The following is a 21,219-nucleotide window of genomic DNA, read 5'->3' as shown; positions in this document are numbered from 1 at the left end:
AATCATAGAATCATAGAGTTGAAAGAGACCACATGGGCCATCTAGTCCAACCCCCTGCCATGCAGGAACTGAAGAACCAAGTTACAAGTTCTTTTGCAGGAGAGGGAGGATATGACATATTAATGGCCAGTCTTGATCCTTGTTGTTTTTAATGTTAAAACTTATGTTTTAAAGAAATAAAAAGTTTATCCACCAAAACAAATTTGCCTTTTTTTCTACCTAGCCATGGTAGTGTTAATGATTGGCGTGTTGACCATTCACTACTAGTTTCCTTTTTGCCTGTACACTCATTTGCGAGACATAGCTTTTTCAATGACAGGGACGTAATTGATCCTCTGACGTTCACAAGCTTACAGGTTTGATGAGGGAGTGAAGATATAAAGAGGATGCAGCAATGCAACAGCCACACAGATTAGAAAAAGCTGAAGTGCTCCCCAGTTCCCAGGACACAACAAAAGTAAGAAAAGACAACAAGAAAGAGGAAGGTCAAAAAAGAGCGTGCTGACTTGTCAGGGTGTTGTTCCCAAAGGTAAGTTTAATAGATGCATGAATTTTAATGGTTATTTTTATATTTCCACCAGAGAGCTGCTTCATCTCATTTTCCCTGTCTATCTTCAAGAAACTTTGTAGGTTGCAGGATTTAAAAGAAATTATCTTGCTTGGAAACCAGTCAATAGCAGGGTATTTTGCACATAGGATTGAACTGTAAATTACAGTTTTAAATATTAATAATTGGACTCTGACAGCATGTAGACAGCATATAATTTTAGAAGATTTCACCATACTTGCAAAACAGAGCATTTTCTACCTCATATATCTAACACAGACTTCAGGGTTCCTTTTGTTGTTGTTTTTTTAGAAAACATTTTTTAAAAAAATCTTTCCATGCCTTTTCATTTATTTTTCTCCAACTCCAGAAAAAGAGTGGATATCTGAACTATATGCTGAGTATTGCTTGTCCGAAATGTGCAGTAACAAAGTTGTTTCAGGTTTTTAATTCCAGATTTTGGAATACACACACACACACACACACACACACACACACACATATCTTGGAGATGGAATCCAAGTTTAAACATGAAATTCATTCATGTTTCGTATACACTTTATACATATAGTCTGACGGAAATTTTATACACATTATTTTAAATAGTTTTGTGCATCAAATAACGTTTGTGTGCACTGAACTATTCAAAAACAAAGGTGTCATTATCGCAGCTATGTGAACCATTTAGATTTAAGAGCATTTCAAATTTCTGAATAATGTTTATTCAGTCAATGCAGGGTTAGTTGCAAGTTTATTTATAAAAAATGTTGCAGATATGTTAAAAATAGAAGTGGAAGTGAGGGAGGAACTAATACATAACTGATTAACTTTTATCCAAATGCGCAAACATCAATAAAAACTTTTCAAAGCTAAAAGAAACATGCAATACTTACGTTTTGTTTTTTACTTTTGTTAATGCAATTACCCTTTTAGAATTGTCAATGTTCTTACATAACTATTTTCTATATAAAATGCTATGACAATGCAATTATGACAACTAAGCTTCATTAATTTCAAATACATGTACTTTCAAGTATCAGTGGTAACCAGCAATCCTGTACATACTTTACTGAAAGCAAGATCTGTTAAACTCAGTGGGAGTGTTATACTGTTTTGCGTGTTGGACTAGGACCGTGGAAACTAGAGTTTGAATCCTTTCTTGGCTGTGGAAATCTATTTGGTGACCTTGACTAAGACACACACTCTCAGTCTCAGAGGAAGGCAATAGCAGCCCCCCTTTGAACAAATTTTGCTGAGAAAACCCCACAGTAACAATGGATTATAGGTATAATACTATACCAAAACAAAATTCAAGGCTAAAGGACTGCTCTTAGCCTTATGACTTTGGTGTTATTTTCTAGATCGATGAAATAAAATCCCTGGCATAGTAAACAGTTTATCTGCCACTAACTATGATCGCATCATTATCTCTGCAACTATGATTAAGTAGCACTTCAATTGTTTTTGAAGTACTATTGGCTAACAGATGATTTTTTCTTTGACGATCAAAGGCTTTTCTTCAAAAAATTGTTTTCCTTTTTTATTCCATAATGCACACTGTATCCATCACTTTATCTCCTGCGCCATCTCAAAGCCAAGATAAAAACAACAGTGCCTTGAGTTTCTTAAATCCAGTAACATCTTGCTGAGCTGTCAACTAAATCCGGTGCAGAGGAAAGAAACATCCTTTTAAAATATCTTTTGAAATATCAAAACCCTTGAATCACAAAAAGAAAATAGAGATAAAATAACTATATTTATAACTACTGTTCTGGTCTTGAAACCAGTCAACACGGTTTCAAGACCAGAATAGAAAATTGATCCACAATAAACTTAACTGCACCATTGCAAAAATATTAAGTGCTCACAAGATTATTCACATGATTATAGTCCTTAAATGAATAATAAGCATGCAGCAGAATTTAGAAAACTTACATTTTTAGACTACAATTTCTGAAATCCCAGAAAAAATCTTCATTGGTTCTGGAATGTAGGGAAGTAATTCATGTAAAAAGAGACAGCAATGTATGAAGATTTAATCCATACAATCCTGAAAATCCCAGCACTACATCCCTTGACATTCAGAAAGTGATTCTGTTATGTGAAAACACACTCCTTCAGCCACTTAGAAGCACCAGGACAGCTCAGTGGGGTTGTAGATTACAACTGAAGAGTCACGTTATGAAATGAATTCTCCCGTCCTTTTACAGTTTTAAAACAGCAGGTGGAGATCCCACTTGTGAGTGAATCTGCCTACAGTCTTCCAGCTGGAAACAAAATTGTATGCATTTCTGTGATAATTGCTTTCTCTGTTTAGGGGTCTATGATGTTTGAGTGTCATTCATTTTGCAACCAAAATACCATCACCCACAGACAAAAGGGGAGAATCAAAAAGGAGAATCCTGAACAACTTGATGAAAACTGGGCATGTATCAAACTGTATAAATAGAGCAGCTTGATGCCACCATGCAATGTACTTTGTAAGTCTGGGATTTGAGGTTTAAAGTGCCCTTCTCTGAATTACAGCAGTATCATCCTCTGCAGGAGATTTCTAAATATCTCTGGAAACTAGAAATCCTGGGGTTCTATAGGGCAGAGTCACTGCAGTTAAAGACATATCAAAATGCTATAATAGCATCATGTGGATATACATCTGTGATCAATGACCACAGAATACAGACAATGTTTTAGAGAGAAAGGTGGAAGGGGCAGCTAGAATTCCAAACAGCAACATTTTGTTGCTAGGCTTAGAATCATAGAATCTTAGGGCTGGAAGGGACCACAAGGGTCCTCTAGTCCAACCCCAATTTGTCAGGCAGGAACACACAATCATATAGCATCCCCAATCTGTGGTAATCTAGTCTCTGCTTAAAAACTTTTAGAGGAGACTCCTCCACACTCCAAGGAAGCATATTCCACTGTCAAACAACTCTTACTACCAGGAAGTTCTTTCTAATGTTTAGTTGGAATCTCTTTTCCTGCAATTTGAATATTTTGCTCCGTGTGTCAGCCCTTAGAGCAGCGGAAAACAAGCTTGAATGTCCTCAGTATGACATTCTTTCCAATATTTAAACATGGCTATCATGGAACCCTTTTTCTCCAAGCTAAACATGCCCAGCTCTCTGAGTTTCCTCAGAGGACTTGGCTTTGATCATTTTGGGTTGTACTTCTCTGGACACAGTCTAATTTGTGTTTATGTTTAGTTGGAAAGATGGAATCATAGAATCATAGCGTTGGAAGACACCATCTAGTCCAACCCCTTGCCATGCACTATTGCTCAGCAACTGTCTGGTGGGCCACTGAAATAAAGCAACAATGTGTGCATAGAGCAGGAGGGTGTAGTGTAGTAGACTCACTTGTAGCACAGATGTACTATCTGGATATCTCCAAGGCTGCATATGAGACTGTCTTTGCAATACTAATGAATCCTAATTCTTTCTCTATTCTTCTTCCTCATCCTTTTGCAGATTGCTTCAGAAGAGTGAAAAATGCTGGATAGGCCTATTCTCCTCTTGTATTTTGTCATGTGTACTCTCTCCTCTCCTCTCTACCCAGCACTCCGGTGGGTGGCATTCGTGCTTATCTTCCTGTCTAGTCAAAACAAAACAAACCCACAAAACCAGAACAGAACAAAATATTGGGCTGGATCCCAAATATTCTCTAATAGTAGAGGTTAAACTGAGCAACATGCTTGGCACATTTTTAGAAAAGGGGTTCATTTAAGTAGTGAAAGACATGTTATTCTTCTCAGTTGTTTCTTGCAATTCACATCCTTTGTTTTATGATTAATTGTGGGATAAAAGAGGTACAGTTTGTAATTCTGGATGTCAAGGTTGTTGTCAACCTCCACTCATAGCACTCTTTCGATTTTTCAATTCCCCACTGAGGTGGAATAGCTGTATAGTGCCTTTGTCTCAAAATGCTCTTGGTCTTATGGGTAAAAATGGATATTTTTGTTTTAAAAGCTATCAGACATGTCTCGCTGGAATTGTTCTTATATGTGTGGTTGCTTTGTTTCTTCTTGTATGTGCTCTTAAATTATTTCTCTGCTTCAAACTGGCAACAATACTGCTAAAACAAGAAATAATGGATAATCGTTTTTGTGTAGAGGGTGAGTTAGATGAAATTATAACCAACACATTCAGCAGACATTTTGAGAAAAGAAGACATGTTGAAGTACAGCTACATCTCACAGATAACACTCCCCTCCCCTTCCAGGATAGTCTGGCGATGTCTATTCTGAATGTGTCATGCACGCAAAAGCACGTATTAAGGTTTATTCTGAGTATGTCATATTATATTTGGGTTGCTGTTTTAGGTACAGTCCATTACCCATTTCTGGGAAGGCAGTAAGTTTTCAGCTACAAGAAAGTGGTCCGGTGCAGAGCCACAATCTCTCGGTGGAAGAGCAAGAAGAGGAGAAGTTCCTGACTAGCCCTCCTGAGAAAAGGTGAGTGTATTACTTCCCCAAATCTACTTGTCAAAAGAGTGCAAGATCATTCCTAGATCACTCTGAGGTCCATTTAATCTAATATCCTGCTTCATTCAGTGACCATGCCAGATGCTGTTAGGAAGCCCATCTGTGAGCTTTTGCTTCTGAAAAAGCACACTGGCTCGGCACATGAGCATGGGCACCTGACTTTGAAAAGGTGGGGTCCCACTTCTCTTGCTCAGATCACAAGCTACCAATATTCCTATCACATTTTGTGTATACTGTCTCTGATTTGTGATCTCTGGCAGTAAAAAATACAATAGTAATAATGAGCTAAAAATTTCTGCATTTTTATGTCACCACAAATTTACCATCTGAGGAGCCAGATAGGACTTAGGTGATGAGATATAACAAGTTGATAAAAATATTAGTGATCCCATCTTGTGCCAGTGACTTTCATATATTCTTTATTCAATATATATGAAGGAAGCACCAAGGGCATTCCAGAAAAGCTTGAATATATTATCAATATTTTAAAAATTAAAATGGGATATACACATTATAATCCTGAATCCAATTCTTATGTCAAGGCTGAATAAACCTTTTGAAACAATTGCTGAATGGCAAGTCCAGATTTATGTAAAACCCATGTATTTTCTTTTTTTGGGCAGTTGGATTTAGGCCATAGTCGTAAGACATCCACAGTGTATTTCAGTGTAGCCATATTTCCATGTAGATGTTAGATGGGTCCAGGACATTTTAAGAAAGTTAGAATGCAATAGCTCTATACCAACACCACATTACTTCCAACAGAAAGAAAATATGAGCATTTCCCATGATGCACCTTATTCAAGTTTACTCAGTTCAAGTGCTATTGATCTTTAACTTTTTAGCCTTTCTAGTTCTTTTGTCCATCTTGTGCCTTCACATACTTTGCCAATACTTAGAAGCATGCACAGTGCTGCAACACAAGTAGCCTTTCCCCATCCCTGGAATGGGCTGCATGTTCACAAAAAAGATGTGAACTATGGGTTTTGCTACATCTGAATGAGGTGAGAAGCTAATCTTCATATGATTTTGTATATGATGCGAGTGTGCAAGGAGCTATCCTCATTACCATAATTACATAATTTATTTCTTTAGAATGCAACGTCATGCAGATGCCATATTCACCGATAGTTACCGTAAAGTCCGAGGCAAGCTGTCTGCCCAGAAGTTATTGCAGGGTATTGTTGGGAAAAGACTTGGGTAAGTGGAGTACCATTACTCATTATCAGTTATTGTGGTAGTGTCTGTCAAGCATATAGGTCCAGGGAAGGTACAGACTGCTGTAGTCCCAATTTAGCTCATGAAGTTAGAATGTAAGAGATGTCTCTCCAGAGATGCTCTTAAAGTTCAGTCACAGTGGGCTGCATTCAAAGAAAATATCTTACAAGAACCCATTCAAGCTTACCTGTAAAAAGCGAGGGCGTTTGATGACAAAATATAAAAATTGATCTTATGGCTTTTATCTTCTTAAAAGAATTGAGACATGCCAGTTTATAAAAGGATTCAGTTTATCTTTCTTTTAAAATGGCAAGAACTTTCTTATGTGAGCTAAAGATAGTAATTGGATGGAATACACCATTTCTCCATGCACTATTAGACTACAAGCAGTCCCAAAGTTACAAACAAGGTAGGTTCTGCAGGTTTGCTCGTAAGTAGAATTTGTATGCAAGTCAAAACTGGCACATTTTTAAGTTTGTGCATGTATGTAATACATATTATATAATAATATAAGCTTTGGATAGCATAGGGAAGGGTTAACACCCCTGTGGTGTTTGTTTGCTGTCTGTGTCCCTGTTCAGGTTTCATCTCACTTTCTGTCCTTGTGATAATTGAATTTTGAATAATTTGGCTAGTTGTGGAAACAGGGATTGGTGCTTCAGTGGAGACACCTTTTCCCCAGAGTTCTTTTCCCTTCCTCGAGGTAGATTTCTCTCACTTCCTGTTGCCTCAGCCCTTTTCTTAACTATGAGTCATTTGTAAGTTTGTAACTCAGGGACTGCCTGTACAGTGTTTGCAGCCTAGTGCTCCAGCTCCAATCCGTTAGTCCTGATAGTATGACATTTTCTTGCAAGTACCTCTTGTCAGGGACATCTGGTAACCTAATGTTATCAGATTATGAGTTGTTTGAAGATAGGCTAAGACTAATTTTTTCAGACTCAATATGCAAGCTCCATCACTAAGCAGGGTTCATTTAGGTTCACTACAACCAATATTTTTGCAGAGAAGGCAGCCTAGGAGATGAAGACCATGAATTCTTGACCCGGCGCCATTCAGACAGCATTCTTATGGACAGTCACTATCACCAGCAGATGGTATTGAGAAACTTCTTGGGAGCCATGTTACAGAATAAGAGGTTAGTAAGCACATTCATTGGATTATACAAATTGATTTATACAATGTTATATTCTTAGGTGCACCCACAAAATTGAATGCCAACTGAAAAATATAGTTAATTCTTGTTACATTGTGTACTTCTTTATGAATGCATAACTGAATTAAGTCTTCCAGATTGACTTTCCCAACCCCAGATGGAGTTATGGGCCAACAGACAAGGATAGCTTCAGATAATCTTGCCCTGAGAGCTGACAGAAATGAAGTGGTCTAGCATCTCTTTCCATGCCCATTGAATATCCCCTTTAATAATATCCCTGATCATTATATTGTTTCTCAGTCTGTGCAATCAATTGTTCCTAGAAGATACTCCTCTATCTGACGTAAACCAGAAGTATTTTGTCAAGCTCTTCTATTTCCCTTGTGTCTAGGTCTCAAGATTGCAACCATAACCATCTAGAGAACTTCGTTAGTACTCTGACAAAGCTCATGGAACTGTAAATCAGCTTATTCCCATCTCAATCTGGTCAATGGCATTCCCAAGTTTGAAGCTTAAGAATTCAAATTCCTGAAGCAGTTATAAGAAAACAAACATTGGCTGCCCTGTGAGTGTTGACACTGTCAGGAATGTCATTTTCTACCACACTTACAACTGCCAGAGAGAGGGGGAAAACAAGCAAGAGGGAAATGTATGTTCCCTACATTTATTACATATATAGATTGGTGAATGTGTTGTCTGTGTCTGGTTTGAAAATAAAATATTTATCTATTCAGCAAATTTCATATAGCCAATTCTTTATTTTATCTTTCTATGGAGAGCTAATGTACAAGACAATCTGATCAATTGGAAAAAGAGGAAATGTCTGCCAGTACTGAAACTACAACAAACAAGAACTTTGCTGATGAACTGGGAATTGACCTTAAGGCATTAATGAAAATAATTTCGATGATTTCAAGGCTGCAGATAGCTTTTTCCACCTGTTGCAAGCTGGTGAGAGGAATGAAGGGAATATTTATAGTCAAAAGCAATTATGAGTAACTGAATCAATGAGGTCAAAAATTTGCTGTTACTCATCAGTATACTACACCCATTAAGGTAAAAGGTAAAGGTTTTCCCCTGACGTTAAGTCCAGTCATGTCTGACTCTGGGGTGTGGTGCTTATCTCCATTTCTAAGCCGAAGAGCCGGCGTTGTCTGTAGACACCTCCAAGGTCATGTGGCCGGCATGACTGCATGGAGCGCCGTTACCTTCCCGCCGGAGCGGTACCTATTGATCTACTCACACTGGCATGTTTTCGAACTGCTAGGTTGGCAGGAGCTGGAGCTAACAGTGGCCGCTCCCGCCACTCCCGGGGCTTGAACCTGGGACCTTTCGGTCTGCAGCTCAGTGCTTTAACGCACTTTGCCACCGGGACACACTCATTACCAACTTGAAATTTGATTTAATGATTCTACTTTGACTAATCAACAGGATTCATTAAAATATAGGGAAAACCTAATGAATCATAAATAATGATTGGGGAGGAAGGTTTATAGATCATAGGTATATAACCTGTATGCTTTCAAGTCCTACAACACAATCCCTTTAGTACTGAAATGGTTGTATACCTCTGGCTGACACAGATCAAGGAAGATACATGGCCTAGTAATGCTACTGTTCCTATTTCAAAGGCCACTACATTATCCTGGAGACTTCACCTAGATCGAAAGTCTAGATATAAGTGGGCTTTTAATTCCTCAAAACACATTATAACTTACTTTTGACTTTCTTAAGTTTCTTCAGCCATTCAAACCCCCCCAAGTAGTTCATGACATACTATATGTTTCCATGAGAACATGATCTGGAGAGTGCAAATGTACATGCTTGGTGTATCAGAATTTGCTGCAAAAACCTGCTCCTTTTTGTCTATTTTATTTCATAAGGACAATGGGGGGGAAAAAAGACAAAACAACAGTTTGGAGTTCATCAATTTCTATCATTCTGGGTAGTTGGCAAGGTTTTTTATGTCATAAAACAAAGCATTTCAGACACTGAACAGAAACAGTGGGGAAACACTTCTTGTAAAAAAAAGACATCTTTCCAACATTACAGGCAATTATTTTCCACATTTCAGTTTCTGGTCTTTAAACTCTCCTTTGGCTCCTTTCCTTTGTATCTCAAACTGATCTTCCTTCAGTTCTTCCTTTCTTCTGAAATTAGTGTGTTCTGCAAGTACACAAAAATATCCTCAAAGTTAAATTCCATATTGAAAACACCATATCTCCATGATTATCCTTTTACAGGCACAATGACGAGATAATAAAAATATAAAGGCTAACGTTATGCCATACTACATCGTATTTACAGATGGCCAGGACCTGAATATCAAAGCTTTGCACTTCAGCGTTGTTGTATACAGTGAAGACAAATGTTTACAGCTCTATCCTATAAACATTAACAAAACTGAAAGTGCAACTGTGCTTAACAGATCTTACACCTAATTATGGGTTTACAGGGGGTTCCTGGTTTTCACAAAGGATTGGTTCCAGGACCCCTGCATATACCAAAAAAGGCTAATGCTCAAGTTCCTGTTAAAAATTGTGAAGGGGAGGCAGGAAGACTGACAGCTACTTGCTTTCCCCTTGGAGCTGCTTTTCGCAAACAACCTAATAAGAGTGCTGCTATTACTCGCCATCCTGGGATTGGTGGCCACAAGCAGTTCTCCTACACAGTCATTCATGGAAGATGAAGCAGGAGCACAGCCATCACTCGCCATATCCCTGCAAAACCTGCTTGATGCTCTGTGATGAGCGGTGTCCCTGTATAGTTGTTTGCAAATGACCAAGCAGGAATACTGGCATTGGCACCACTCACTGCTTCCCTGTGGAAAGCTGCTTGCTGCCTTGCAATTGGCAGCACTAGTGATGTTTCTGCATGGTTGTTCCTGAATTAATTTGCAGGAGTGCTGCCACTCTTACTATGATCCCACAGAGGCTGGTGCTTGTCCTCCAGATAGCAGTGACCCTGCATGGTGGTTCACAAATGAACAAGCAAAGGCACTGCTATCGCTAATTGCAGGGTTGCGAGCAGCTTCCACAGAGACATGGCAAGCAGCTGTGACTTGCCAAAGCAGATTGAACCCAAAGATATTGTGGACTTGCCACACAGCATTGTAGCCTAATTAAACTCGTATCTATGGATTGTTTCCAGTTTTTTTTTTAAAGATGGCAAAATTTGAAATGCCTTCATATTCCCAACTTAAGCTGAGCATTAAAGTCCTATTCTGGCTTTAGAAATATGGAAATAATCAACCTATATGAAGAGTACACTAGCTCCCATCCATCACTTTCTACACTTTCTGCACATGGAGGGTGACTCATCCTTTGTTTTCAGAAGAACTCTGTAAGATTTTGAACATTTTCCCTCAAGAGTTCCAAACTGTAGGGAGAACCACCATAAACAGGGAAAGCTCTCCTTTGCAGAAGATGATGGGAAGGATGGAATTACCATACCTTGTGGGTTTACTATATTTCACATTGCTAACCTCCAAATAGGATAAAGTGTATAAATATCATCTGGAATTAAAAGGAAAGGGGTTGAGTGGTGAAAATAATAGCAAGCATCTAAGCTCTTAGAATTATTCCAGAACTAAAGGCTACCAGATAAACAAAGAGTAAATAATTTGCACATGAAGGTATTCCTGTTGCATTATACGGTATCTTTTTAAATAAAAAAGCATACACAAATATTTGCATTTATTTGTGGCATTAGGTAAAAGCACACAGGGAGCATTGCTGTATCAGTTAATTTACCTTATTAGGCTACCTCTCACCTGGTAGCTTCATGTCCTTCCTTTCAAACTGGAATTATTTTCACAGGTAGTAAACAGAAAAGGCTGCAACTCAGCATTCATACTAAATGTGTATCTATATATACTCGACTTTCTAGATCAAAACTGCTAATCACTTTTAAATCAAATCAGCTATCACCCAGTTATTCACATATAGTCTCATCAAAGACTCCAAAATGCACCCTCCTCAAACAATTCACTTTGCACAGAGTAAAACTAAGAATTTGTAAACCTGAATGTATGCTTACAGTCGACTCTGGCATCAAATTATTTCATCAATGTTGATATGTGCAAGAAAATAAATATTTTATATATCTATGGCATCAACACACAAGCCCAGAATTTGGAGCTGTTGTACGCAATCCAGCACCCTTTGGGACTATCTAGAAGTGGGACATGTTGGGGACCAACATCTTGGTTGTTCTCCTCTGTTACTGAGAAGACATGATATGCCACATAAACTGTTATGCTGACTTAACTATTGGAAGAATACTATTTCTTTGCCAATGGAGCAAGGTCCGTTTTTTAAAAGAGAAAAAAATATATAGTCTATTGCAGTTAAACATGCATGACCCAACAATGTGATGAGGCAGCAAAAAAAAAAGCCAATTGGAATTTTGGCTTGAATAAATAAGAGTATACTGTCTAGATCCAGGCAAGTCATGCTCCCCCTCTATTCTGCCTTGGTTAGACCACACCTGGAATCACACTGTGTCCAATTCTGGGCACTGCAATTGAAGGGAGATGTTGACAAGCTGGAATGTGTCCAGAGGAGGACGGCTAAAATGACAAGGGTCTGGAGAACAAGACCTATGAGGAGCGGCTTAAAGAGCTGGGCATATTTAGCCCGCAGAAGAAAAGGCTGGGAGCAGACATGATAGCCATATATAAATATGTGAGGGGAAGTCATAGGGAGGAGGGAGCAAGCTTGTTTTCAGCTGCCCTAGAGACTAGGATGCCAAACAACGGCTTCAAATTACAGGAAAGGAGATTCCACCCGAACATTAGGAAGAACTTCCTCACTCTGAGAGCTGTTCAGCAGTGGAACTCTCTGCACCAGAGTGTGTGGAGGCTCCTCTTTGGAGGCTTTTAAACGGAGGCTGTTGGGGGTGCCTTGAATGTAATTTTTCTGCTTCTTGGCAGGGGGTTGGACTGGATGGCCCGTGAGATCTCTTCCAACTCTATGATTCTATAGCAGCATAGCTTTCATTGATTACTTGAACATTTTTCTCAGCCTCTCCTGTCATTTGTATTTACCTTACAATTCTTCCCATGGAGTTTGCATCAACATGACTTTAACCTTAACAGGCTCTCCAGATTTCTTAGAATTACAATTTTGTAATAAAGTAAGCATTATAATTATTCTTTGCTTCATGAAATAATAACATGTTTTGGGAAAAAGAGAGGTAAAGTAGATGCTATGATTGCATCTTCCTTAGATTATTTTGGGATACTCCAAAGTCAAATGTTCTCTTGGACAAACTAACACATTCCTCTTGCACATGGGTGACAACATAGAGATACAGCCTGTACTAATGTACTCATTTTGCTCTACAATCACAACTTCAGGCACAATCCGGTGGTACTAATATGAACTGGTAATGTAACACTTTTAATCTAATTTGGATCAAAAATAAACCATACAGTTAGTCTAACCACTTAAGCCTCTCATTTTTGGATCAGTGAAGCAACAGAGACCAACAAGAAGGACATACACAATTAGGCAAGCTCCATCAACCCTAGTGAGTATAACCAGTGATGCGAACAATTATTTTTTTTACATAGCTCAACACAGCCTATAGTGGGGGAGGATGATGAGATCTGCAGCTGTGAAGAAACAATTTGTTTACTTTTTTGGCTAATGTTAAAGTAAATGGAAAAGGAAGAAATCTTTATATTCTAAGTGATGACTTAATTGTAAACAAGGCATGAGGAAAAATACATCCAACATGCCTTGACAGATGACAGTCTATGCTACTCTAGTGACTTTAACAATAAAGGCAGTGTACAAAAGAAGGGAGCTGAGTTTTATTTCTCTTGTACTTTATATTCTATTCCCGTGGTGCGCAACCTGCCATCCTCCAGGTATTTTAACTTCAGCTCCCAGAATTACTGATCATTGGACAAACTGGCTAGGGCTTCTGGGAGTTAGAACCCTAAACACCTGGAGGACCACAGGTTGTGCATCACTGTTCTACTCCATTGCTCCAGGTTCTTTTCTCCCTTCCTAATGCCAGTACTTGACGTGAATTGAGGTAAGTGGATGAAGCAATGGACTAAAGAGTTGTATGTAGTGCAGTTCCTCATAATACAAATTTTAGTTTCAAGGGATCCCCCTGCTGCTCTGTATTTAAAGACAGCAAATTTCTAGGGGAAAAATACATGCCATTGTTTTGTCTTGCTTGACTCTTGAGTTCATTGATTACATTCCAAGCTCTCACACACTCCCTTCAGAACTAAGGTCATGGTCTCAAGACACAGTGGAATAGCAATGTTGCTGAAGCAGTGCTCATGGAAAACTGCCTGGCATTAATAGAACAAGAAGGGCCGATAGTACTACCAATAGTACTATTTATGACAATTAGGAAAATGCAAATTTACTTAGAATATGGCCATACAGCCCAGAAACCTCACAGCAACCTAGTGATTCCGGCTATGAAAGCCTTCGACAACACATTACTTTAAATTGGTTAGCATCTCTACTAAGCAAGGGTTAGCATGTAGGTATCTATTAACACATGACACAGGCTTGGAATACAGTGAGAGTAATCTGAATGATGATATTTAACTAACTATAATTTAAGGAATGTGGCTCTTGCAGATTCAAGGATGTGCTTGGCAATTTGTTAAGATTCTATTTGGCACACAGAGAGGTGAACAATAAGCATGAAATGAAGCAGCCAGCATGCTTAGGAAAGGCAACATCCAAAGACCCTTACTTCTAGGAAGAAGAGCTGGTCACTAGCAAATAACCCTTTTACCGCAGTGTTCTATATTTTGCCAACCTACTGCTCTGTTCTGCAGCGATCCTGCCAAAAGGAAAAAGGGATAAAAGGTTCAGACAGGAGAGTAAGCGGAGAGCAAAACTGTTCCAGGAACCGACAACACCTAAAAAAAGAAACATGCAAGCAGCAAAACCAGACCTTCCAGCAACTCTGAAATATGGCTAAGCATCAAGGAGTTTCATAATACCTTAAAAGACGATTTAGGCCATCATGACAGGTGTGATTGGAATCCAATAGATCAAGTTAACACCAGAATGTTAGCAGAAGTGTTACCATATGGTATTATTCGCTAGACTGAGAAAATAAATTTAAAATCTTGTCTTGTGAGATGCAAACTATTTTATTATAACCTTGATGCACAGCTGTTGCTAGCAAGAATTATTTATTTATTTATGTTACTAGAAGCTCTGGTAGAATTGAAATAGAAACTCAAGTCTGCTTGGAAGCTATTTTATAGAGCAAACTTTCTATTGCTGTTATGTGGGTCTATACTGACTGATCTCTACTGCATGCCTTGCCTCCAGGTCATCCCTGTCAGTGTCTTATAGCTGAGTGTAGGGCAAGGAAGAAGTGGACGAATTTCTGACATGGTGAACACTCCTGTGAATTTTTACTTCACTCCACATCGCATCTATAAGGTGCATTCCTTGGTGCATTCTTTGGGTCTCCAAACCACTAAATGTGAAGTGCTTACAGGGTGCTGCAGTCTCAGTTTGTAAACTGCTTTTGAAAAAAACAGCAATAAGGCCACTAGGAAAATCAGGGAAAAGATTCTTTGATTCTTTGGACACTGTTCCCATAGTTCCATACAAGCTGGGACTTCAAGGAAGTTGAAGTCCAAGGCATCCAGGGAGTCAAAGATTTTCTAACTGTCCTTAAAACAGACTAGAACCAAAAGGACTCCCTGTGGCATGTAACAGCTGCTGCCTCTGTGGGTTACCATTTCTAAGTGCTGGTAGCCTTAGCCTTCTTCAAATCTCCTCATGCGTAATAAACTAGAAGTGGACAAACAGAGGCCCTTGATCTTATCCCATGTAGTCTTTGTTGTAATTTCAAGAACCCTATAAAAGCATTTATTTCAAGTCACTGCAAAAATAACCTGTCCTTCCCCAGCAACTTTGAAGGTGGGTAGAAAACGGAGAAATACATAAACAGCAGTGAGGAATTGATTTTTTGTAGTTGTGCCAATCTCTGGCTTCACCTATCAACCAGTATGAACTCCTGAGAGATTGTCCTTCAGGTTCCTCACTTCTGTGACAAATACTTTAAAGAAAGAACAGGACTATGCTGCTGCTCGCAGTCAAACCTATTCCATGCCCAAGCTGTTTGCCACAAACAACTGAAGTATGACATTGGTAAACAGAATGTCTTCATGTGAACGGGACATGATTGGGAAAGCCCCAAGACTGTGTGCAATCACTGTACAGGGATCCCATTCACACGTGTACAAGCTATATCATCACCATAATTTTATTTATTTATATAACACCATAAATGTACATGTATCCCAGATGCCAAACTAAACATCTATCAATCAATGAATGGGATCTGTGGCCAAGCCCTCCACTCCCTTCCTTCCTTCTTGTGGATGAATTATGTTCCCGTGACAAATATGGTGGTGAACTGACTTCCAGGAGCTTTGTTTGAGTAAAGGAAGATTACGTGGAAAATGGTTTTACAGCTATAAGTGAACTCCCACTGTAGAGGAAAAAATATACTAGTCTAGGTGAGCATGCAGTGGCATCAGTTTATGCTATGAAGTGCCTCTCACAGCCTGAAATATAAACACTGGTCATGAAATCAAGCAGCAATACCTTGTGCCAACATGGAAACCATCAAATGTTTAGATTATAACTATGCTGTCTGGGGAATTCTAGGAGCTTTCCAACACATCTGGACAAGGATGGCCTGTGCGTTATTTCCAAAAGCACCTATGATAATATCCATATTTGCCTTCTTACCTTTTCACAGCTTTCTGTGCTAACATCCTGTTGCCAGCTAGGAAGGTGAGGGTGCCAAGTATAGCCAGGTACTTCATGGTCTGAAACATATTGAGCTGCGTCCAGTAGACATACATGAGTCCCAACATGGCTATTAAGAAAAGAAAGACACAAAGGCAAAGGGGGTGAAATTACACTGGGAAAGACTGAGCATCAACACTCATAGCACAGGTAATATAGAATAAATGCATACAAGGTCTTAATTCACATCACTGCCTGGATTACATGGAGGTAACGGTGAAACTATATCACAAATATTACTCTAGATGCCAAAATTGTGATCTATTACTATCAATTGGGAGAACGAGAGTACATATGTGCTTGATCTACAATACCTTATAGTAGAGGCAGAAATATTAGCCTCCACTGGATACAGTATTTTGAAATTTCTGCATCTTCTTAACTAGATCCCCAGATAAAATATTTCTTTATTTCCATCACCTTTTGATTCTGAGAAAGTTGAGAAAGTTGGCAGTTTATGTTGCTGACTAGAAATGATCCAACAACTTCTGTGCATCACTAATATTAGTGAGAAGCCCCTGCAATTCCCTGCAATATTAGTGAGAAGCCCCTGCAACAGTAGACAGGCAATCTACATCCCAAGCCTGAACATGCTTAAAAGAACTTGCTCCAATTTTAAGTTGGATATGAATCACATTTAGTTATCACTGAAAGTGACAGAGCATGTCAGTTAACTCCTAGTAAGTTCAATTTGAAAAGAATGACTGAGTATAAATGTAACTCAACATATGCTCTGAACATCTACATCTAAGTCTAGTTGATTCCCACTTTGGGAGTTGGTGCTCATCTCCATTTCTAAGCTGAAGAGCATGTGTTGTTTGTGGACACCCCCAAGATCATGTGGCCGGCATGACGGCATGGAGTGCTGTTACCTTCCCCACCGGAGAGGTACCTATTGATCTACTCACATTTGCATGTTTTCAAAGAGCTAGGTTGGTAGAAACTGGGGCTAACAGCGAGAACTCACCCCACTCCCTCAGTAAATTCTGATACACTACTTCAATTGTCCATTTTATTAGGAAACCATGAAGCTATGGGGAAGGCAGAACTAAATATTTATGTGCAGGATTCTGAAGAAGTAGAGGATGTCTTCCAGAACACAACAGGTTCCCATGTTTCTTTCTCAGAGAATTCAGTATCATGAAAGTAAAACAACACAAGGAAATGACAAGAGATGCAGTGAGGTAATAGCAATCTTTAGCCAATACTATGGACTTGTGGCAGAGAAACCAAGGCACTTTATGTAACATCTCTAAGTATATTAAACAAGGGAAATGACTCAGGGCCCTTGGGCTCTTTTTCAGAATGCTACACACACATGCACACATCAAAGTTAAATAACAAGCAAATTCTGAACATTCTGTACTATGAAATGTATCTAAATGGAAGCAAGAGAAACCTAGTCTAATGGCAGCTGTTTAAGTGATGGGCAACATGTATTTAGCAGCACAGAAATAACTCTACGAGATAGAAATAGGGTGAAGGGGGGAGGACAAAAGGCACTATTATGCCCATTATAGTTAATAGGTTGTGAGCTCATGTGTCATCAGGCTCTTGCTTCAGAGCTTACGTGGTAAAAGACAAATGGAGAGGAATCACTCTGCCAGTTACCTGCATGGCCCAGATGGAATATAATGGTGCTAGGAGCAAAGCTGAAGTTGGAAATGTTGGCCCCAATCTTTATCCACTGAAAAAAATACAAAACAGCCATTAGGGAAAAAGATCAATAGACAATGAAACCAAGATCACATTGATCCTCCCTCAAAAAAAGAAATCTATCAACTTAAGAAAGGCTTCTAATTATGTATGCATGTATTTATCTGTGTTTGCATACTTGTATATGTAGATCACAAACCATAGCAAGGGTACTGTCTTTTACAATTAATTCTATTCAAAATGACTGTTTGCATACGAAGTGTAAACCTGTGTTGGAAAGTATCACTGGATGTCACCTAAAATCGAGAAAACTCACATGGAAGTAGAAATTTGGAAGGGGGAGAAGTTTAGACATGAACTGTGTTGATTAAATGTTTTATTGACAGCAAAATGGAGCCATATAACATAAACTGACATGGCTCCTTAAAATTCTAGCTAGCATTGCATAGCATTGTCTCCCTGTGGCCAAGCTTCATCTCCTCTCAACTTCTAACCTCAAATTACCACCGACTGGAAAGTATGTACCGGTTTGGCTATGAGAAACTTACCAAAATAAAGAGCAATAGCAGTGGAGAGAGGATCATGGCTGTGAATGTGTTAGATACCACAGTGGGAGGTCTCTTCTCAGGTTCTCTGAACAGGTGCTGTAAAACAAGTAGTTCCAGGTAAAATGGATCTGAAAAGTAGCTCTTTTCAGCAAGTAAGACAGAAAACTATGGGTGAAAATAACCACCCTTCATTTGTTCATAGCTCTATTCTATAGAATTCACACAGTTCAGAATCTGCTGTTCAACCTAACTGAGGCAGCAGCTGCTCATTGTCACTTTCAAGTACCAAATTGCTAGAAATCCCTGTATACTAAATCACCACCAATCTTGGAAACTGTCTAGAAGGTGGTGGACATAATACAAGACACGTTAAAGTTCAAGGTATTTTTAGTCCCTGTGTATGAAGAGTGGATAGCAGGGCCCACTGATATCACGAGGTCTCTTGCCAAAGTGCCAGATGGAGTACTTATGTTACAGAAGACACCAAAAAGAAACAAAAAGGCACTGATTTATGCTGGTGCCAACTGAGACCTCACTCAGGTGCTTGCAAATTCCAGCTTCAGAGTGTTATTCCTCTTCCCTTATTACAAGCCTCTCATCTATAACATATGTAGGCTTATTTACACCAGATATCTGTAAGGCCACATACAATTGAAAATTTTCTTAAGAATGCTCAGAAGAAAAATAGAGAAATGTAACCAACTTATTTCCTGCACTCTACCTGTATCTCTGGCTTTGGAGTGAAAAGGGTTTTTGACAGAACTGTGGATGGAGCATCTTCTTCTGGAAATTTGATGACAACATCAGCCTGAAAAGAAAGTTATTGGTAAATAAGCCTCCTCTAGACAATTTACTTACGCTTGATTAATACTGAATATTATATAGTTATGTTGAGAATATATGTTGCTTCCCCCAGAAACATTCTTACACATTGCCAGTTGGTATAACAAATGTTATGCTCATGTGCACACACACAAAATGAGACGGATCATCTGTCTGTTAATGCAAATTTGTGGTAGGGGGAGCAATTCAAGAGGAAATAGACTTGTTGATTCTTTTCTCTTTTTTAGCACTGGGAAGTCATTCTGTGCTTTGTCTGTACAAAGCCGTAACATTAGTTTTCAGTTTATGTTAAATATGATGGCTTAAAAGACAGAAGTTGAGCACTGGACCTTGGTAGACATAATGTCATGACAAGGATTTACACTGGGTCAACCGTCATCTTGACAATGGTTAATCCCTCAATTGCTCTATCATGTACAAATGGAAATGCTATGTCACTATTTTACCACCCAAAAAAGTCTGCACAAGCCAACAAGCCACTTTTTGGTAAACCTGAGCATGAATGCAATTGCTTTTAGGAGTATTTTTCTCTTTTACATGTAAGCAAATTATAGTTTAAAAAAGAGGAAAAAAGACAATTTTCTAGCTAAAAGGTTAGAGTATTAAAGTTTTAAATTCCCTCAAAAACTGTGAGCAAAGAATTGTGCTTCACCTGGAGGAGATACAAAGATCAACATGAAAACAAAGAGATTTCACACTACAGTGTGACACTATGTGGTGAAACATTTTATGCCAATGATGTTACATATATCTAACAGTGATACTTCAGGCAAGCAGTGTGTAAAGAGTGAAAAACATACCACATTCCAGAGGATTGGGTTTTCCAGAGTAGCATCACCAATGATCAAGTAAAGAGTATAGGTTCCAGAGGCAGAATCAAACTCTGTTTTTCTCTCTGAAGTATCCAACTCAAACTTGTAGATATTTTTGCTGTCTGGTTCTGCAACAAACACTACTTCTTGACCAGTCTTCTGATTGTGAAGACGAACAAAGGTCTGCAGGAAAAGGCACCCAACAAAACAGTGGCAAGGCTTTTACACTTGTTTTAGCATCCAATAACACAACATGAAAGGTTTTGAATACCACCCTTATTTCTGGTGGTTTAAATGAGACAACGTGGCATGTGATTTGCTGTACAGGGAGAATAGAAAAGTTGTTTCTTTTAGAGCTTGGAATAAATCATAAGGTTCAATTATTTTCCAAATGACTGCCCACACTGTTCTCCCCAAAAAGTAAAGAGATTACAAATCATGGAAGGACAAGCCAGGAAAAAGAAGAGCGTACCATTCTGTTTTATATCCTAATCTCAGATCAGTATACTATTGCAACTAAGAGAGTATTATTACATGGTATCCACTTTTCAGAAAAGGGATTTATGAGCAGATCCCAACAGAAAAGTAAGATCATGAGATAATTCTAGGAATGGTGATTTAGAGAATACATTCTGATGTACTTTCTTTCATTCTTATAATACACAACACAACATGCAACAAACAAAACTTTCGTGATCTTTCACACAAAAAAGTGTTTTATGTGAAAAAGTTGGCTATTTTGTACAAAAAAATGTTTTTTTACAGACAAAAATATTGTTTCAAAAGCCACACTGTGATTTGGTGCAATTTTTAGTGTTACCCCCACAAAAAACACACAACTTTACAACTTTATTTGCGGGTTAGCTGAATGAGTGATTGAACTGGTAAAATTGAAAAATAATTGAACTGGTAAAACCTTCATGTAAACACATAAATATGGTAGCAACTTTATGTTCTGTTCATGTTTTTCATTTATTCATTTTTCATGTTTGCCAGACTTTTAAGAGGTAGAATCAGCAAATCACAGAGAGAATAAATTGCCTTACTTACCTCAAAACAATCTGGGCAATTCAGATTTATCTTTAATATTGTTCCTGCTATCCATTCTAGAACGAAATAGACTGTTTTTTTAAAGCCTTACAGAGA

General features: G+C 38.6%; 2 protein-coding genes across 3 annotated transcripts in view; one reads left to right on the top strand and one right to left on the bottom strand.

Annotated features, from left to right (window-relative positions):
• Positions 1-374: 374 nt before the first annotated feature.
• On the top strand, positions 375-8,136 carry ghrh (growth hormone releasing hormone). The gene is made up of 6 exons (XM_003225298.4): positions 375-529; positions 4,015-4,109; positions 4,866-4,997; positions 6,123-6,227; positions 7,249-7,380; positions 7,790-8,136. The coding sequence occupies exons 2-6, from the start codon at positions 4,036-4,038 to the stop codon at positions 7,857-7,859; spliced, it is 513 nt and encodes a 170-aa protein (XP_003225346.2). The 5' UTR covers positions 375-529; positions 4,015-4,035; the 3' UTR covers positions 7,860-8,136.
• Positions 8,137-9,254: 1,118 nt separating this feature from the next.
• rpn2 (ribophorin II) overlaps positions 9,255-21,219 on the bottom strand; it is a 43,073-nt gene continuing 31,108 nt past the window's right edge. Inside the window, exons 12-18 of one of the 2 annotated variants that reach the window (XM_003225286.4) lie at positions 20,062-20,256; positions 19,140-19,226; positions 18,419-18,514; positions 17,826-17,901; positions 16,155-16,284; positions 14,128-14,217; positions 9,255-9,564 (exon numbers count right to left, since the gene is read on the bottom strand). In XM_003225286.4, the coding sequence (XP_003225334.2) occupies positions 14,166-14,217; positions 16,155-16,284; positions 17,826-17,901; positions 18,419-18,514; positions 19,140-19,226; positions 20,062-20,256 (636 nt within the window). In that variant the 3' untranslated portion in view covers positions 9,255-9,564; positions 14,128-14,165. The remainder of the gene's footprint in view (positions 9,565-14,127; positions 14,218-16,154; positions 16,285-17,825; positions 17,902-18,418; positions 18,515-19,139; positions 19,227-20,061; positions 20,257-21,219) is intronic. The other variant, XM_008117596.3, reaches the window with a different exon arrangement.

This window comes from Anolis carolinensis, chromosome 4 (assembly GCF_035594765.1).
Source record: "Anolis carolinensis isolate JA03-04 chromosome 4, rAnoCar3.1.pri, whole genome shotgun sequence".
NCBI classification, from domain to species: Eukaryota; Metazoa; Chordata; class Lepidosauria; order Squamata; family Dactyloidae; genus Anolis; species Anolis carolinensis.
This window is presented reverse-complemented; position numbering and strand designations above follow the sequence as displayed.

Bases quoted from the DNA above. Each gene is read 5' to 3' on its own strand.
- ghrh (XM_003225298.4), top strand. From the start codon at position 4,036: ATGCTGGATAGGCCTATTCTCCTCTTGTATTTTGTCATGTGTACTCTC. The intron at 6,228-7,248 runs GTAAGTGGAGTA...ATATTTTTGCAG, and splicing joins ATTGTTGGGAAAAGACTTGG to AGAAGGCAGCCTAGGAGATG. The intron at 7,381-7,789 runs GTTAGTAAGCAC...CCTTGTGTCTAG, and splicing joins GCCATGTTACAGAATAAGAG to GTCTCAAGATTGCAACCATA.